Here is an 18,734-nt window from a genome sequence, read left to right as displayed (position 1 = left end):
CAATTCTTATTATAAAAACGGTATCAAACTTGTTGAACGTCGCTGGAAAAAGTGTATAGAACTGCAAGGAGACTAAGTATGTTGAAAATAAATAATTTTTTGTTCCAAAATTACTGGTTATTTTGTTGGTCCAAGTACTTCTGGTACCAACCTCAACAACCTTCAACTTCAATATTATTTGAATATTTCAGTCAAATAAGAGTCACATGAGAATTTTACAAAAACTACAGCTCTCCAGCTTCCTGAAAGAATATTCCCTGTGTGGTCGTCGTTGGATATCTCTCGAATACTGTCACCATCAACGCTGGTGTTCCCCTGGGATCCATATTGTCTTCAGCCCTCTTTTTATTGTATATTAACGACTTTTCGAACAAAAATAAAAATTCAAAATATTGCTTTGCTGACGACAGCACACTTGTCTCGTCATTCCATTTGGATTCCAGTACATCGGCTACGGAGGCACATCTTCAGCGGCAGCAGGAGGTTGAATATCTTGATGAGGATCTAGAAGTGAATTTGAATTGGGGTGAGAGTAACCAGGTTTAATTCAATGCCACAAAAACCCAGGCATCGGTTTTCTCCAAAAAGATAAATGTCTTCGAACCGGATATAATAATGTCAGGTCAGACAATTCCACTTTCTGCTTCGATAAGTTTGTTGGGAGATAAAATGGACACCCGTATTTCTTGGCACAATAATGTCGCTGGAATTGGAATTGGAAAGGCTGCTTCTCAAAAGCTTGGAACGCTGTTCCCAACCAGAAAACTATACACACCTCAGCAACTTTCGATGCTTCATGAAGCTCAGGTCAGACCTTCTTTGCAGTATTGTTCTCATGCATGGAGCCCTGTCCCCAAACATACCCTGAAGTTTCTAGATTCCATCCAGAGAAGAGCCGCCCGCCTGATTGGAGACGCGAGCATCACGTGCAACCTTGATAACCTGGAACATCGAAGAAAGGTTGGAGATTTGTCTCTCTCTTCTATTAATACTTTCACGGAAGGTGTTTAAGTGACTTGGTATAGTTGATTCCACCAAGAACGGTACACATCAGAAATACGCGACGAACTGTGGCTGCTCATCTGTTTGAGGTCAATTCAGTACACCTTGAACTTCACTGTTTAAGAAATGTTTCATCCGGGGAACTACGTTTATGTGGAATAAACTTCCTGAGAACATTTTTCCAAATAGATTTAATCTCCAGCGATTCAAGTCCAACGCAAATTGCTAATTTCGCATAGGCACCACTCTAATAGCGCCTTAAGGATTTTCCTGTAGTGCTTGTGTTTTGTCCTTGAAACAATGGTGAGAGTGAATTCATTCACATGTATTCACTTTACAATTTTCAAGTTAACGCATATAAATTCAATAAGATTCAGAAAAATCTGAATCTGAGTCATTTGATATTTCCATTGAAAAATGTATTTTACAGTTTCCAGTCATATCTGTCAAAAAATTGAAGTAGCTACGGCGAGTATGAATTACATATCAAAATTGAACCCTTGTAGAGAGTTTTTCATTGCATGTTTTCTTCATGTGTGCAGTAAGCAAATCAACAAAACATATTAGCATATTACTAGAAAATAGAAATTTCATCTTTGTTATCTTTCGCTTTTTATCTTTCATATGGTTCTAATCAATCAATTTTGTACCGAAGAAATTTTTAAATATCATAACCTTGACTTCATCAGTGTCTCAGCGATAGCGGTATTATAATTTGTTGTGTTTCCATTAACAATACTTCTCATATCGCAAATTTCATATGTAAATCCAAATAGTATTCTTCATAAAAAGTCTGTGTTTGTATCACTACAATTACCGAAGAAATAATTGATCAATTATATATTTTTTGCCTTGTGAATCATCAATGAATGATAATCAAAACGCTACTTCAATGTGTTGTGAATGTTCAACTAGTCAAGCGAAAGTTGATTAGTTCAAAGTAACGCTAAAGCATTAACTATTCCAGTTGAAGGCCGGGTTGGGAATGGTTATACCCGGATCTTTCGATCCGAGTATAACCATTCCTTTCCAAGATATAAAAATTGGCACACCATAACCCAATCATCATAACCTCGTTTTTCCAACTTAGAAAGAGTACATTCCGAACATGATAAGGAACTCTTTCGAAGTGATGAGCGAATTGTTACACCATTTCGTTTCCCAAGTTTTTTGATTTTCTGAATTTGAAATGAATCTAAATAACCTGATCTTGAGATGACAATTGATATGTGAAGTTATCCAACTCATTTACAAACATTGTCAGTGTCATTTGCTGATTACTATTCATAACGGACTAAAATTACGAGTGAGGACTCTGACCTACATCGTGATATCATTGTATAACGTTTCAAGCTTTTTTTGCAGATAAAACAGAATAACGTAAACACAAACTGCGTAATATTAGTCATAAAAAGAGATTATGTTTATTTTGAACTGAGAATACATTGATATTGTTCAACTTCTTCCTGAAGTTGTGAAACCCGAGAAGAAACAGAGTGAAACATGTATTTGACACACTTGATTGATACAAAAACAATAAAAAATGTATTTCAAAGGAAGTGAACTGAATCATTGGTAGATTTTCACTCTCAAATAGTAGAGTAGTAGTTCAAAGTCCAAAAAGATAGATCTACTGCGAAAATAGTGGACCTGGTGATACTGAACAGGGTGCTCGATGTATTCTTCACGTGCAGTTTATTGATTCGTAATATCTCGCAATCTACTTGCGTTTGTTGTGAGAGGTTTGATCTTCTTCTTCGCAGCATTGCAAATAACATTTTGTTGGTTTTGCTGACTTCGCTTCTTCTATGATAAGATAATCATTAATGCGCGCTTAGTTACAAATGCCATGCCTTTATTTTTTCTGAAGCAATCACAACTGTTAAAATCTAATAAATGGAACCTATTTTTTTATTTTTCAATTATTTTATTCGAAACTTCAATTACAGGCAAATTTAGCTATATGAGTGGTGTAACTTACACAATTTTGAGACTTTGTTTCATACAGTGCATTTCTTTAATGTCCCCCCCTTTTATTTTTTGAACTAGTCAACTCAAAAAACTGAAATTTGAGATAATGAAATTGATACATGAATACTTCATTTTGAAGAGAAATTGAAGAGAAATCTGGGAAAAAAATTGAATGGAAAAGGGGGTTTTGTCACATATCGTTTTGAAGCTCCTGACGAATACTTCACAAACCTCAAACCTATAATATGAAGTCAATATCTTCACCAACTACAACATGGCGGAACATTCAATCATTTCCTGAAAACAAACATATTGATATCAATATTTCTAGAAATATTCCTTTTTATCTGCCATATGGCAATTCCAACAATTGTTAAGTCATTTTTCGTTTATAAATACGACGAAAAATGTCAGTACTACAATGAACACCATTGTTCATCCCCAAAAAACAGCAAGTACAAATAAATTGGTGAGACGGTAGCAAATCCTGAACAGTCTACTTATTCTGTCGCGAATGTTTGTGAGGTGTCTCCTTCTTCTGTGTGGAGACTTTTGAAGAGGAATATGTATCATCCATACAACATTAAAATTGTACATCAATTAACTGAAGATGACCCTGATCGAAGAACAGAATTCATGACGGAAACCATTGCAAGGCATCTTACCCATCTCCACAATATTTGTTTTAGTGACAAATGTACATTTTTTTTAAACGGCAATATTCACAGAATTCAATATGGATATTGCATTTCAACAAGATGGAACACCAACACATTACTCCATACAAATAAGAAACTATTTGTATACTACTTTTCCTGGTCGTTGGATTGACCAACGAGATCCTACAAAATGGCCAGCCCGCTCGCCAGATTTGACACCTTTGGACTTCATTTCATGGGACTATTTGAAGCAAAAGGTATACGAAACTGAACCTGCTTCAATATTGGATGTACGGCAGAAAATAATAAATATTTTTAAAGATATTGACGTTACTGTGTTCGAAAATGTTAGGCGTGAAATATCGGATAGGATGTTCATATGTCAAGAAGTTCAAGGCAACCATTTTGAGCATCTTCTCAATTGACCGCAAGCTTATTACCTCACATTATGTAGTTAAATGTTAATGTATTCAGGCAATTATTAAAAGTTCCGCCATTTTGTAATAGTTGAAGATATTGACATTATATTCTAGAGTTGTGAAGCATTTGTAAGGAGCTTCAAAATGATGTGTCACAAGACCCCCCTTTCATTTGGTTTTTTCCCAGATGGCGTCCGGTCGCCATCTTGAAAATTTCATCTGTCAACTTCACTTTAAAATGCAGTATTCATGCTTCAATTTCTTTTTCCCAAATTTCAATTCTGAGTTGACCCGTTCAAAAAATAAAAGAGGGGGGCATTAAAGAAAAGCACTGCATATTTGAGTGTATTTTCAGGCAGAAAATATCATTAGTTGTCAACTATAATATTATCAAATGTCACGAAAAATGTCACAACAATGAAAAATTAGATTATCCACGGTGCATTATTATTCTTGAGAAACTTTGAAACAGATAAAGTCAATAGCGTTTGGCGTAGACCTCATTATATTTCCTTAATTTCATTTTGGAAGGATCAGTGGATCTATCGGTACAAACTACAGTCTGCTATTCCTGTTTTTTCAATATACTTTATTCGTGATGTCTCTCTCAAAAAAGTCAAGCATTGTTATCCCCTACAACTTGTTTTCGAATAGTTTTGAAACGATACTCATTATAAATTCAGTATTATATCATATAATATATTCTGGTACTCCATATTTTTATTGCTGAATTCAACGAAATGAAGAACTATGACGACAATTAGAAATCAACTAATAGACGATAATCTACTCACAGGTTCTTTATATTTTTTTCCGGAATGAATTATGAAGAAGACTACAATATCAAAATTATCACTGTGAAGCGTAAAATGAATATTTTACTCTTGAGAAAGCTATTCTATAGCGAACACGTGTTGCGGTTTTTGTAAAACCCTTTATAGTTTAAATCATACAATAAACTGTTTTGATAAGAGTGAATCTGAAGTTCACAAATTCACTATGCAGTGCCCTGAAGATGCCTTTGTAAACTAGAAATGTCGACATTGAGTTTATCGGTATATAAATTGTACTATTTTTGTAATATCATAATTACTTTTATAGAACTGAAATATAGCGTTAATGATTCATTTTCAGGATTTTTGAGCCTTGAAGATCAATCGCTGGGAGTTCCTGGAAACGCTGGATTGAAAGACCAAACACTTGCTCTAAAGTGGGTTCAAAAAAATATCAACAATTTTGGTGGAGACCCTCAAAATGTTACTATTTTTGGAGAAAGCGCTGGAAGTGCCTCCGTTCATTATTTGACTCTATCGCCGCTTACTAAAGGTAATTTTCAAACAGTCGATTTTCATATCTATTTCAACACTCTAACAATACATATCTGAAATGTTATCTACAGTTGATTTATATTCGTGAATAGAGTTATTCACGGAATAATGTTCGACAATTATGTTTGACCTTGACGATAGTTTAATTCTAAAAGCAATACAGTAAACATGATAAAATTTTTTCATATGAAATAAACGTTACTATTTTTTGACTAAAAATTTGATACTTGATAAAAATTCATTATAACGTATTCAAAATACACTTTAATATGGGATTTGCACTTGGAATCAATTCAAGTAAAAATCTCACATTAAAGTATTTTTTTGTTTTGAATACTGTGACAAATTGAATAATTAAGTGTCTCAAACAAATTTATTTCCAATAATATTTCACTAGTCACAAACTAATCTATTTACAACTCTTAACAACTAATGCTTAATTTATTTCCACTATTTGAATTCCTTGTTTAACCGCTCAATTCACTTTCTGAACTGCCCTCTTGGGTCAGAAAGCCGAGCTTATATAGTGTATCGGTTCTTTCTAGAAATCTGTAGTCGGTTCGATACTCGACTAGAGATTTACCGGCGGTTGCCGATTGCATTATTTCGCGGCGATGTCATGTGTTTGCTCGCTGGCCGGTATATCGGTCAGGGGCGGCTTCAGATTCAATGCAATACGTTCTATCATGACTTTTTGTGAAGTCTATTTGTGCAATATGTAATTTAAAAATTGTGGCCGATTGAAAACAGTTATAATTTAGAAAGTAATGATATAATTTCAATCTTTATAGAAAACATTTCGAATGGACCTCGTGTATATCAGTGTTCTGAGAAATAAGATATGCCGAAGAAGAAGTTGAGAAAGTTGCGTTGGAATGACCTTCTGAAGAAAACACATATCCCGAGTTGATGCATGCATTTATTATGTTTTGTTTTGTTTCAAACTCTAATTGGTGCAGAAAAAATTAAAAACGGAAAATAAAAACCTCAATTCGTTGTACCTTATGGAAAATAGCAACATTACTAAAAAAAGAAAAATTCGATCCTCTTGCATAGAATGAATTCAAAAAAATTTTATTTCATAAAAATTTGATTTTCCTATAGCCCATAAAATCAAAAGATTTTTTCATCTGTGATTTGTGGCCATAAGGTCGAGGATCTTTTAGAAATATCCACCGTATGAGGTTTATCACAGAACTTTGACTCCGCCCTTTTCAAAACATTCTACTTTCAAAAATGACCAGGTGACGATATTTTTGAGAAAAAAACTGAATATGTTCAATTGATTTCGCTGGCCAACTCTAAATGAGTATCGCTTGCTGTGCTTTTGAGTGATAATTTCTGGTTTTTGGTTCGATAACTGAAAAAATTACGTTAAATGTTCGTACTGTTTTTTTCATGTTCCTTTCATATCTGGTATATAAATAAAATCTTCAGAATTTCATATTTGTCCTTCAAAAATTCCACAATTTTTCTGTAATGTATCTGAAACTGTTAGATAAATTAAGTGTAATTTCGTATAGTATCAGTCATTTTCAAATGTAATAATTTTCACCTCGAGGTCAAACACTGAGTTACTTGTTCTCAAAATGAAGATGTTTTCCTTCTTTCAGGTCTATTTCACAAGGCCATCATGCAGAGCGGGAGTGCATTAAACCCCTGGGCTCGAGGCAGAAGAAATTTTGCCGATATCGCCAAAGCCATTGGATACAAAGATGCTGATGAGAAGACAGTGTTCCAGAAACTTTGTAGGGCTAGTGCAAGAAGTTTAGTCAGCGCTCAATTCAAGATCGAAGACGTATGTATCTCTGTTCTCCACATCCATATTTTTAGTATTTATCTATATTTCATTCCGTGAAATTCAAAAGCAATCAACTGAAATTGAGGTTATGATAAATGTATACTTCAATTACTGTTGGAAGTGTCTAGAAAAAGAAAGAAGAGGAGAGAATGCAGCACTAGTGAATTCGTAGAATCTTCTTTTGTGAATTTCACCACGCAATTCGCTAAATTGTTAATATTGATAGCGATCAACTGATTTTTCCAATTTTGTTCAACGTTCCCAAATAGAAACACTCAAGGTTCTCATATTATTTCACATCAGTTGTTTTTCTTCGACAAATAATATCATGATATATAATTGAATCGATTATTCTTCGTGTCTGTCTGTGTTTTTTCGATGGCAATGATTTGGTGTCCTTGAAGCTTATTTTTCAGCTTGTTTGAAGATGATATTCGAAGAGGTATGAGACTGGATATGATTTACGCACATAGCTCACGTTCATAGACTCTGTTGTTGACACTTTTGTTGATCTGGTCGATATGAGTTTTGGAGCATGTGAAACATGGTATTTTTTATATGCTCTATATCGTGGCCTTGCACATTCGTGAAAATGTGGAAATATGATTTTTGGCGTGTGAATATCGATCTCATATCGTGCCTCTTCAGAATTCGCACCATTTTGTCGGTAACTCCTTGACTAATGAGTGATTTTTTGGCTGGTATCTTTTTGGCAACATTGTTTTTGACAGATCACACGTGAATTGTGTCTTGTGTCTTTGTCAGTTCAGTTTGGTCTATAATTTAACCATGAATTGACTTACGAATGAACAACGCTTACAAATTATTGAATTTTATTATCAAAATTCATGCTCGGTGAAGAAAGTGCATCGTGCACTTCTTCCAATTTATGGGCAGTTTTTCGGCCTACTGAGGGAGCTATTCGGAAATTTGTGACTAAATTTCGAACCCAGTTTACATTATTGGACATTGAACCACCAACACGCATATGTAGAGTGAGGGCCGAAGAAAATATAATGGCTGTATTCGCCAGTGTTCGTGATGACCGTAAAATGTCGATTCGCCGCCGTTCGCAGCAATTGGGCCTCTGTTACTTCACTACGTTGAAAATTTTGCAGAAGGATTTGGATGTGAAACCTTATAAGATACAGCTGTTGCAAGAATTGAAGCCACACGACCTCCCATAACGTGTGACATTTGATGAATGGGCGCTGGCAAGAAAGATCTACATTTTTATCGAAAAATTGTGTTCAGCAACGAGGTTCACTTCTGGTTGAATGAATACGTTAACAAGCACAATTGCCGCATCTGGAGTGAAGCATTGCAAAAGCTACCGATGCATCCCAAAAAAGTCACTGTTTGGTGTGGATTATGGGTCGGTGGCATCATCGGGCTTCTTCAAAGTCGACAATGACCGGAACGTAATTGTGACTAGCGAGCGCTACCGTGTGATGATTGACGACTTGTTGTTGCCCAAAATGGAAGAATTGGAGATGCCTGACGTGGGAAACAATGGCCCAATTAAGAGCCGCCTTCGGTGAACAGTTTATCTCACGTTTGGTGCCCGTCAAATGGCCTCCTAGATCGTGTGATTTAACGCCTTTGAATTATTTCTTGTGGTGTCATGTTAAGGATAAACAGGGATAAACCAGCATCTAATGACACTCTGAAAGCCAATATTGAAGCATTTTTACGTGAAATACCGGTCGATATGTTAGAGAGATTATGCCAAAATTGGACCTTACGCATGGGCCATCTAAAGCGGAGCCGCGTCCAATATTTGCATGAAATCATCTTCAAACATTAAATTATATCGATGGTTCTGTCGATTCCAATAAAGATTTCATCAATTTTTTCGAATTTTTTGTGGTGTTTTGAAAATCAAATACTATACCTCTTAAAAAATTACCCGTTATAAGGAAGAAAAGCATTATTTGAGACGCTTCTGTAAATCACCCCCGTTTACACTGCAAATCCCTACCTTCGTTGTCTTCACCGGCCTCCACTTCTCCACAAGAGCCTGAATATCCTCAGTACAAAACTGTTGAAGTGTCACAATGCCTATGGAGAAGGCAGCTCAAAATGACAGTTTGGACATACTCCAGTTCTTAAAAATTCCTCAAGGCTGAAGTCGAAACGTCGAACAAGAAAAACTCACGACGCGGTTGAATCCGAACTACAGAATCTCAGGTTTCTGACCGCGAAACCATATACAAACACATTAGATGGTTTCGTGAGTGATTTAAGGCAAATCAAAAAGAGAAAAAGTCATAGACAAAGCACACACATAATACAAACTGAAGACTCGTATGTCTGGTCCATTTGACATAATAAGAGACCTCTTTACCAGTAAAACTCACATCATTGGAATAAGTACAAGGGGAACCGGTTGGCTGGTTATGTGGGTGTTCCCAAATTGGTCAATCAGTTCGTCAACCTTCTTTACCTCGTCTGTGACGTGGTCAATCTTTTTTTTTATATTTAACATGTCTTCTTCACTTCCAATAAATGTTTTGCACCTTCCCCCAAATGCCCTCTTGAACCGCATATACATTGCGTTGCATTCATATTCAGAATTTTCAAGACATTAGAATGTCTATAGTAGTGTTGTACTACGCATACAAATAAATGGTCTGGAAGTACATTTTATGAAAATAATACGAGAGATATTGATATAATACGAGTACTTACATGCTTACATACGAGTAGTTATAAATTGGATGTGGAAGTTCAAGTTGAGATGAAACAGGAGCTGTTGGAAATTCATTAGTTGAATTTTTCGGTAATTTTTTTCTATTATTCTCATGTAACGAAGTTTCCTTCGTTACATGAGAGACTTAGTTGAAGAGAAACGTATGAAATTTGACCCAGAGATCACACGTCCATATCAATCAATATCTTCAGTTATAAAGTTCTAAAGTATGGCAAATAAGACTGGTTATTACGACAGAGTACCAGAGAATTAGTTAGTTTTCATACTCAATATTTTCCAAAAAGTTTTCACGTTATATTTCCCATCGTTCGCCTAACAAAGATTTGATTTTTTTCAAGCAAGCCCAGAACTCTTTGGTTTTTCGAAAGAATATCACAGCCTAAGCACCACTGAGTTCATCATATTGTGAATATCATTCCATTAATTTGAGGTAATTTTCTGCCTTTATTTTGGTTGATAAAAACACCTTATGGTACAAAAGAATACATTTCATTCATTTTCATCAAGATACACTACAAGGGTCGGTATGATATGGAATCAAATTGAGTATCAAAATCCATTTCAGAGATTTGAGAAATGAAAATGATGCATGTGAGTAGTTGATGAGATATTTTATACATTTCTACCCAGAGAAATATATGAGAAAGGTCTGTTTCTTTCCATTCCGAGATAAACGAGATTTTCGACTGATAATTTCTTTAAAAATATATTTTTGCACGTGAGTGTCTACTCACTTCAATATATCTGAACAACACATTGAGATTTTTTTCTGATTGTCTAGGTCGCTACTTGATTAAGATCCATAGTAATTTCACAAAATGAACCTAACGATTTAATGTTTACAAACTTTATTTACAAAATTTCACGACATGTTTCAACAACAGTATGCATTTCTCTTCAAAAGTTTGATTATGGGAGACCCGTTGAGCCTCTTACTTGTGAAAATTTTCATGCATAATCTAGAGAAATTAATTTTTAAGCAAAATTCAATTAAGTATTTTTTGTATTGGCTTAGATATGTGGATGACGTTGTGGTATGTTTCACAAGTACTAAGAGACAGATATTTTTCATAGGAATATTAGAAAAATTCATAAAATATTGGATTTACTATTGAACATGAATCATAATGTACAATAAACATGATTTTTCAATTTATCACAAACCTTTCCATACGGATATTATATTCATTGTAATTCTGCCCATTCGTATCAACATAAAATAGCTTCTTATAATAGCGTTATTCATAGATTAGGCAACGTTCTTCTCTCAATTACAAATTTCAATTAAGCAAATTGCAGTAAACAAGGGATATTAATCTGAATTATTAGACAAAATACTTTCCAAAAAGTCTACGCAAAAGCGATTCGCAACGTTTTTTCTATTAATGAGTTAGATGATTGAAATGGAAATTATAGAGCTTCAACATATTGTGGACAAACAATAGAACATATGGTATATATTGCATATAGAACAAGTAATACGTTGGGAAAGTTAGTCTAAAATAATAAAGACAAAACATCCGAATCCGTGAAATCAGGACTTTATAAATCAAATTGTGGAACTTGTCCTGAAGTATATATGGGTCAAATCGGCAGAACATTCAGGAACCGCATCCAGGAACATCCTATGAGCTAGGTTCATAAGAAAACAAGTTCAAAATATTCACATAATCTTTTAGAAGAAAATAATATCTTCAAAGAAGGTTTCACACAGAGAAAATAAAGCTTCGAACGTTAAATCATCTGTAAACAATGTGGGTTAATAAAAATTTACTGACTAACCGACTTGATTTGTATGTATCACCATTATTGAAGTTGTTTTCTCAGAAACCGATGTTCATAGACAAATTATTAATAATATAGAATTCATATAATATGCTATAGGTAATCACAATTGTAGTTTATGAAACATATTAGGACTTGTTGCTTTTTTCAGTCGTTTTTCGCAAGTTTGGTCCGTCCACTGGGTCCTGTTATAGAATATCCACATGAAGGTGCTTTCCTCACTGAGGATCCAGAGGAAATAATCAAGTCTGGTAAAAACCATCAAATACCGATGATCATTGGGTATAACTCCTTGGAAGGACTGTTCTACGAAATTATGAGAAAAACAAGAAATGATGCAAACCTCCCCAAAAACCTCGAGAGGGATATTCCATATGATTTGAACATTTTGAAGAACCAGAATCAGGTTCAAGAAGTAGCTCAGAAGATGAAGGAATTTTATTACAAAAGTTCTGATCTTTCTGAGAGTAACATTCATTGTAGATATATGGTGAGTATAATAATCAATTATCCAAGAGACTATATTGTATGTAACTGAAAAACAGTTGTTCCAGTTTTCTCAATTTCCATGTATTATTCTCAAACACATTCGTTACATCATTTCTGAATCATTTCAAAATTTGAAAAATGTAGGCAGACAACTTTTGGAATCAAACTCATATTCAAATTCATATAAACGACAATATATGATGGTCGATAAAGTGACTTTTGGTATAGCCTGTATCCATTTCAATTGAAATAAAATATCATTTTCTTACAATTTTACATTGATATCTGAAACAAACCAAAAGAATTTTTTCCACTGTATTACTGGTATAACCTTTTTAAGTTTTAGTTACATCCCGGTAACAAATGAAAATATTGTTAGAAATGTATCAGTTCATATTGTTCGATATTGATATGGAAATTCAAATCACGACTTTCCGAAATGAGATCAGATTTGACCTTTTGTTCATTGAAAAGTGATATTGTAGACTCCCATGAGTCGAATGAAATTGTATATTGGTTACGCTTCAACTAATAGAAAAATGCGATTTCACCCTGCCATGTAAAAGCGTCAAATGTCAATGATGAACGAGTCTCCCAAAGGATATCGACATCGATTTTCGAATAATAAATAGTTTCTTGTTTTTCTCTTCAGCTAGTTGCTCGAAAGCAGTTGAAGCTACCAATTGTATACATTTCAATGACGATGTTTCATCCAACTGAATTGGTGTAAGAATCATCGACAATTTTGAAAATAGTGAATAGTAGTTGTCCCTGTAATCGGCATCAGGCCTAGGTAGATCTGAGGTGACTGGGTCACCACTGCAACATAAATCCAGCTGTTTGACAAACCCAATTAGTTTGTATGACGAGTGATAGCGTCAGATAGCGAGACTGAAACTCTGCTATACTCTGAACTAACGTTGTCAAAAATACACTATATTTGGGAGATCCTCACTAAACACTACTTGGACCGGAATGAAATGACTCAGAGCGATGCTAATGAATTTTTCTGGTCTGATGAAACTGCCTGCAGCTCTCTCTCTGTCCCTTTCTCTCTCTCTATTTCAAGGGTTTCAGCAGATTCATTACCATCCAGGTCAATGTGATCGGAAATCCAGACTTGAGATAATTTGTTGAGCCTTTCTGTTTGAGAAGACTCTTCTTTGGTTCGCTACCAACTTGGACAACACTTGGTAAGAGCAATGAACTTCTAGGTTCACTTGTCTATCCGAGAATGGAATACGATCACATAGATTCCTAGGAAGGATCTGCGATGACTCTAAAACAAAACCTGAGGGTGTTCCATTTATTAACCAACATCTATCTTTGTTTGATGATTCCTTCTCCCGGAGGAGGAATTATTATCTATGTAGTTAGTTAGTCAGAGTACCAGCTAAAATAATGCCCTATAGTTTCAGGGTATCTACTACCAACTAGTGGAAAAGTATAATTTCTGTAGTTATTTCTTGATGAAAACCTAGTCATAACTTCTATCTACGGATATCAACGATGGCTGTGCCGTCTACAATCTGAAAATAATTCAATAACTTTCTCAAAAAACACTATCGTGGCAGCATCATGTAACTTTGAAGTACCTCATGCTCAAAAAACCTGAAACTGAAGAGTACATTGTTCCAATAATGAATGTATTAATATCCCCTTTTTGGTGAATACTGAAACGAACAACTCGTTACATCATTCATGTACTCAACTTTCTCAACTGATACGCAATGATTTTCTTTTCAGTTGGTTAGCGATGTCCATTTTGTTTACGGAATCCAGAAGTCTGCAACTCTTCTCAAACGCCATGGAACGGCACCAGTCTACGTATATAGGATGAGCCTAAACAGTTCCTTGAACTACTTCAAGAAATTCTGCGAAGTAAAGTACTTCAAAACAATGATTCTCGTCACACTAATGACCAAACTGGCAGGTAGTTCATCTCTCAAAGGCGTTTTCCAAAGCTTATACGAAAAACTGCCAGCAAATAAAGTTGATGGCGTGTCACACGCAGACGACCTGTTCTATTTATTCACAACGTTTTTCTCCCCAACCATAGTTAGGGGAAGCGAGGAAGACATCAGCATTCAGAAATTTGTCAAACCGTGGACTAATTTTGCGAAATACGGAAATCCTACCCCGGAGAAAGACGAAACTTTGAATGGAGTTATCTGGAAACCTATAGAAAGCGAAGAAGTGGATAATATATTCGATATCAATAAGGAAGTTACGATCACCAAGAACTTGGAATGCGACAGGGTTTCGTTCTGGGAAAAAATGTATCAGCAATATGCTGAGAGGGTCTAACAACTTAAAGTCACCCATTTTGACTGCTGTTCAGAGAGCACAAGTTTGTCACTTGATATTTGCACTCTATTACTCAACGTTGAAAGCACATTCGGAAGTTTTACTCATACAAGGAAGAAGAATTGTTGACTGGAATATTCTTTGTAATTCTTATATTCAATCAAGGAACTGATATATGGAACAACTACGGACGAATACGATTCAAGTAACTGTATCGTAAACAGCATATGCAGAAAATACTTATGTGATGTTTCCTGCACTGACGCCTGTTGTATATAATCCATTGCGTGGCGTGGTATTAGCCAGTGAATTATTTGTTTTCTGATACAGTCCATTAACCTACATTGTAGTTAAATCGAAATTGGCATGAACAAAATATTCTTTTAGTTAATTTAATTCAAATATGGAGTATAACAAAACAAATTGTCTCTGTGTGAGTTATATTTCCTAACAGATTTGTTAAATTCATGATACTTGAGACATGTTTAAAGGACTATTTAATTTCCTATTATTTAATTGAACTTAAGGTGGAGATACATGCCATCAGGTGATTGAATTATGCTGCTGAGTCAAGTATTTCGTTCCTACTAGATCACCCTATATGTTAGATGCAGGCGAGGAAAATGAGGAATATATCGAAAAGGTGGTCAAAATAATCAAATTTTCATTTCTGTCATTTGGAACAGCTCTGTTATAGAATAATTATATGACTGTAATTTGTTTGATTATTTTTATAAGAGGCAAAATATCGTTTAACCGTCGTTAATGGGATGTGAGAAGAGGATAGAGTAGATATTTCAAAAATATTTTTAATGTGAAGTTTCTTCAATACCAGATTCTTTATGCCTATAATGTATTTCAATTCATATACACATCACAGTTTTATTTCGAAATCTATCTCAAGGTGTCGATGGGGAATGGTTCACAAAACGTCAAATGATGAAACATCGAGTGGCAGTTGTCTGCCAGCTTCATCTGTTAATAATGCATATTTTATTGTTTTTCACCAGTATTTTTTCCGAATACGAAAATAATGAAAGTAATATTAATATGATTATTTGAGAATGAAATTCATTACACTTAAAATCTGGAGTCCTTTGAAACTTTTAATGATCCTCAAACGAACATTGTTCGACAGTTTTTAATTTTTGGTAACACATCACTTGAGAAAACTATGTGACAGAGTTTTTTGAGAAAAATTCACTATTTTTTATGTATTATATAGATATCACTTTTTATCGTGTAATTATGATTTTTTGTTATATTTGTTATATGGTATTACTGAGATGTACGTGATATTAGTAGTTATATTTTTAGTATTGCGGAGTGTACAAGAAAATAAAAAACGGAATAATGATTACCGATCAGAGAGGTCACATGTCATAAACGGGGATCATGGGTTTTTATTCTTTTTCATATGAGTTATTATTTTTTTCAATAATCCTCTCAAATAACGCAACCTATTACATTGTTCATACATTTTCCGCACAATTAGATTCAAAGACGTATATTGTCAAACAATTTTTATATATATATATATATATATATATATATATATATATATATATATATTGGAAATTATATAGTATAAAGTTTTTGTGATATTTATGTTAATAAATTATTTCATGAAATACTTTTGTTGATTTTTTCCCAGATAGCACCTCTTGTGAAATAATCTTTTTCGTTGCATAAATTGCAAAAATCCATAAATTACATAAATATCCGGAAAAGAATATTTCTCAACCCAGCTGTGACTTTCATTGACGATTCAGATGCAACTTGGGAATGTTTCTGGAAAACTGTCATAATAACAGTTTATACTAACAAAATGCATAAGTTGCATCAACCTGCTGAAAAATTTCAACTTTCCTCCCCTTGGGGTAAAACCGGAGTTTGTTTTGCCGAAGAAATTTCGTAATAAATCGAGTCACTATATTTTGTATTGATATTTAAGATCCATTTATGGATCGTATATTTTTCCATTAAATGTACCTGTTGTGACTGTTACATTGGTTGGCAACGAAATATTTGAGGAAAGAACATTATCGCAGGAATCGGGCCGGTACAGTTCGAAGTTGAGAATACCGTTTTTTTTTGGCAAATCTATTTCCAATAAAATTCTCATATATCAATGATGAAATGAAATATATTGACATTGGCTACACGACTTCGCATAACACTGATAATTGACCTTTCAAACCAGTTGATTTTTTAATTTTTTTGAATTTCGTGACTACTAATTTGCAAAACAGCTCGGTTATGGTTGCAAATGAGGAAAAGTATGATCCTTTCGAAAGTCTGTTACCAAATGCAGTTATCATGCTGTTTCTTCGTAGAATGATGAAATAAGGACACTGATGATTGTCAAAAAGAGTAGTTTCCAAATGACCTTCGCAGAATGATATATTCGAATTACCCCCTGAGAATTTCTTTGGGAGGGTATTTCACATATCCAGAGTTTTTTGTACACTAGGAATGGTAACAAGCTCCTTTTTTTTCTTTGGAAGTGGTCGCAAAAATCAAACGTTAGCTCGAAAGAAGCTCTCTCTCTCACTCACTAATTGTATGGTCATTGCCTTTTCCTCGGGATCATTACACTACTATCGAATTTCGAAACAGCTCAATATCAACCAAGCGTCTGGTCCTGATGAAGTGCCCGTCGTCGTACTTAAAAAGTGCGTAAATGAACTCGCACCAGTATTTCGCAAACTTCTCAACCTGCCTTACAAGAAAAGGGTTTTTCCTTCTTATTGAAAGATTGCTGGAGTTCAGCCTATTTCCAAAAAGGGCAAGAAAAATCTTTCAAACAACTGTAGACCAGTCGCTTCGCTATCAGTGATATCAAATCATGAAGAAAATCTTAAACCACCGTATCCTTGAATATATGGAAGGCGTCAACATCTTGAGCGATCATCAATATGGCTTTCGGAAACAAAGATCAACAGGCGACCTTCTATCGTATGTCACCCATAATTATAGGAATAACGCAATCTAGAAACATGGGGATTCACGAGCCGCTGCGCTTGATATTTCTAAGGCCTTTGACCGTGTGTGGCATGTGCTGGCCAAACTTGGATTCTATGGCTTGTAGTATCATTTTTGTATATGGCTCTCCAGCTTCCTGAAAAAATGTTTCCTGCAAGTGGCCGTCGGTAGATATCTGTCAAATACTTTCACCATCAACGCTGGTGTTCCACAAGAATCTATATTGTCTCCAACCAACTTTCTATTGTATATCAACGACTTATTGAATAAAAAACAAGAATCCAATATATTCCTTTGCAGACGACAGCACACTTGTTTCGTCATTCCATTTGGATTCCAGAACGTCTGCGGAGGATGTACATCTTCACCGCCAGCAGGAGGTTGCACATCCTAATGAGGATCTATGAGTAATTTTGAATTGGGGTGAAAGTAACCACGTTCAATTCAATGCCAGAAAAACCCAAGCATCCGTTTTCTCCAAAAAGATGTGTGTACGAATCGGATGTAATAACGTCAGGTCAGACAATTCCAACTTCTGCTTCGATAAGTTTGTAGGGGATTAAAATGTAAACCAATATGTCTTGACACAATCATGTCGCACAACTAAGCAACTTTTAATGCTTTGTAAAGCTCAGATCGGACCCCCTTTGAAGTATTATTCTCGTGTATGGAGCTCCAATCCTAAGCATACCCTGAAGCTACTGGATTCCATCCAGAAAAATCCGCCTAATTGGAGACGCGAAATCACTTGCAACCTTAATAGTCTCTTCTGTAGATAATTTAACGGGAAGTATTCAAGTGACTTGGTATCGCTCACCAAGAGCGTTACATATTAGAAATACGCAACGGACTGTGGCCGCTCATCGACTTGAGGTTAAACTCAGTACACCTGGAACTTCACTGTTCAAGAACTCTTTCCTTTGGAGAAGTGCGTTTATGTGAAACAAACTTTCTGACAACGTTTTTCCAAACGAGTTTGATCTCTAGCGATCCAAATCCAATATGAGTCACTACTTCCGCACAGGCACTCTTAGAGAGCCTTAAGGATTTTTCTGTAGTGGTTGTGTTTTGTTCTGAAGAAAGAAGCTACTTCACAAACGACGCCTGGGATGGCGGAAGAACTGGACGTTACCTGTATGCAATTTCTGATGGTTTAAAACGTATCGGAAAGGTCATACAACTCGAAAAGTGGGTGCTCCACAATTTGAACGATTGTCAGAAATTGCAACGTTTTTCTTTGCCTTTACCCAACCAAAACGATCCTTTTTTAGATTG

The 18,734-nt window shown here is 35.0% G+C and overlaps 1 protein-coding gene across 2 annotated transcripts in view; it reads left to right on the top strand.

Annotated features, from left to right (window-relative positions):
* LOC111513754 (esterase B1) overlaps positions 1 to 16,105 on the top strand; it is a 48,751-nt gene extending 32,646 nt beyond the window's left edge. For both annotated transcript variants that reach the window (XM_074185998.1, XM_023169980.2), the window contains 4 exons: positions 5,186 to 5,377; positions 6,993 to 7,177; positions 11,830 to 12,168; positions 13,914 to 16,105. In XM_074185998.1, coding sequence (XP_074042099.1) covers positions 5,186 to 5,377; positions 6,993 to 7,177; positions 11,830 to 12,168; positions 13,914 to 14,474 — 1,277 coding nt within the window. In that variant the 3' untranslated portion in view covers positions 14,475 to 16,105. The remainder of the gene's footprint in view (positions 1 to 5,185; positions 5,378 to 6,992; positions 7,178 to 11,829; positions 12,169 to 13,913) is intronic.
* Positions 16,106 to 18,734: the final 2,629 nt, after the last annotated feature.

The sequence above is a fragment of the Leptinotarsa decemlineata genome, unplaced genomic scaffold (assembly GCF_025532065.1).
Source record: "Leptinotarsa decemlineata unplaced genomic scaffold, Ldec_3_MD MMD2_tig00078422_RagTag_RagTag, whole genome shotgun sequence".
NCBI lineage: Eukaryota > Metazoa > Arthropoda > Insecta > Coleoptera > Chrysomelidae > Leptinotarsa > Leptinotarsa decemlineata.
The sequence above is the reverse complement of the archived record's forward strand: the minus strand, read 5'-3'. Positions and strand labels throughout refer to the sequence as shown.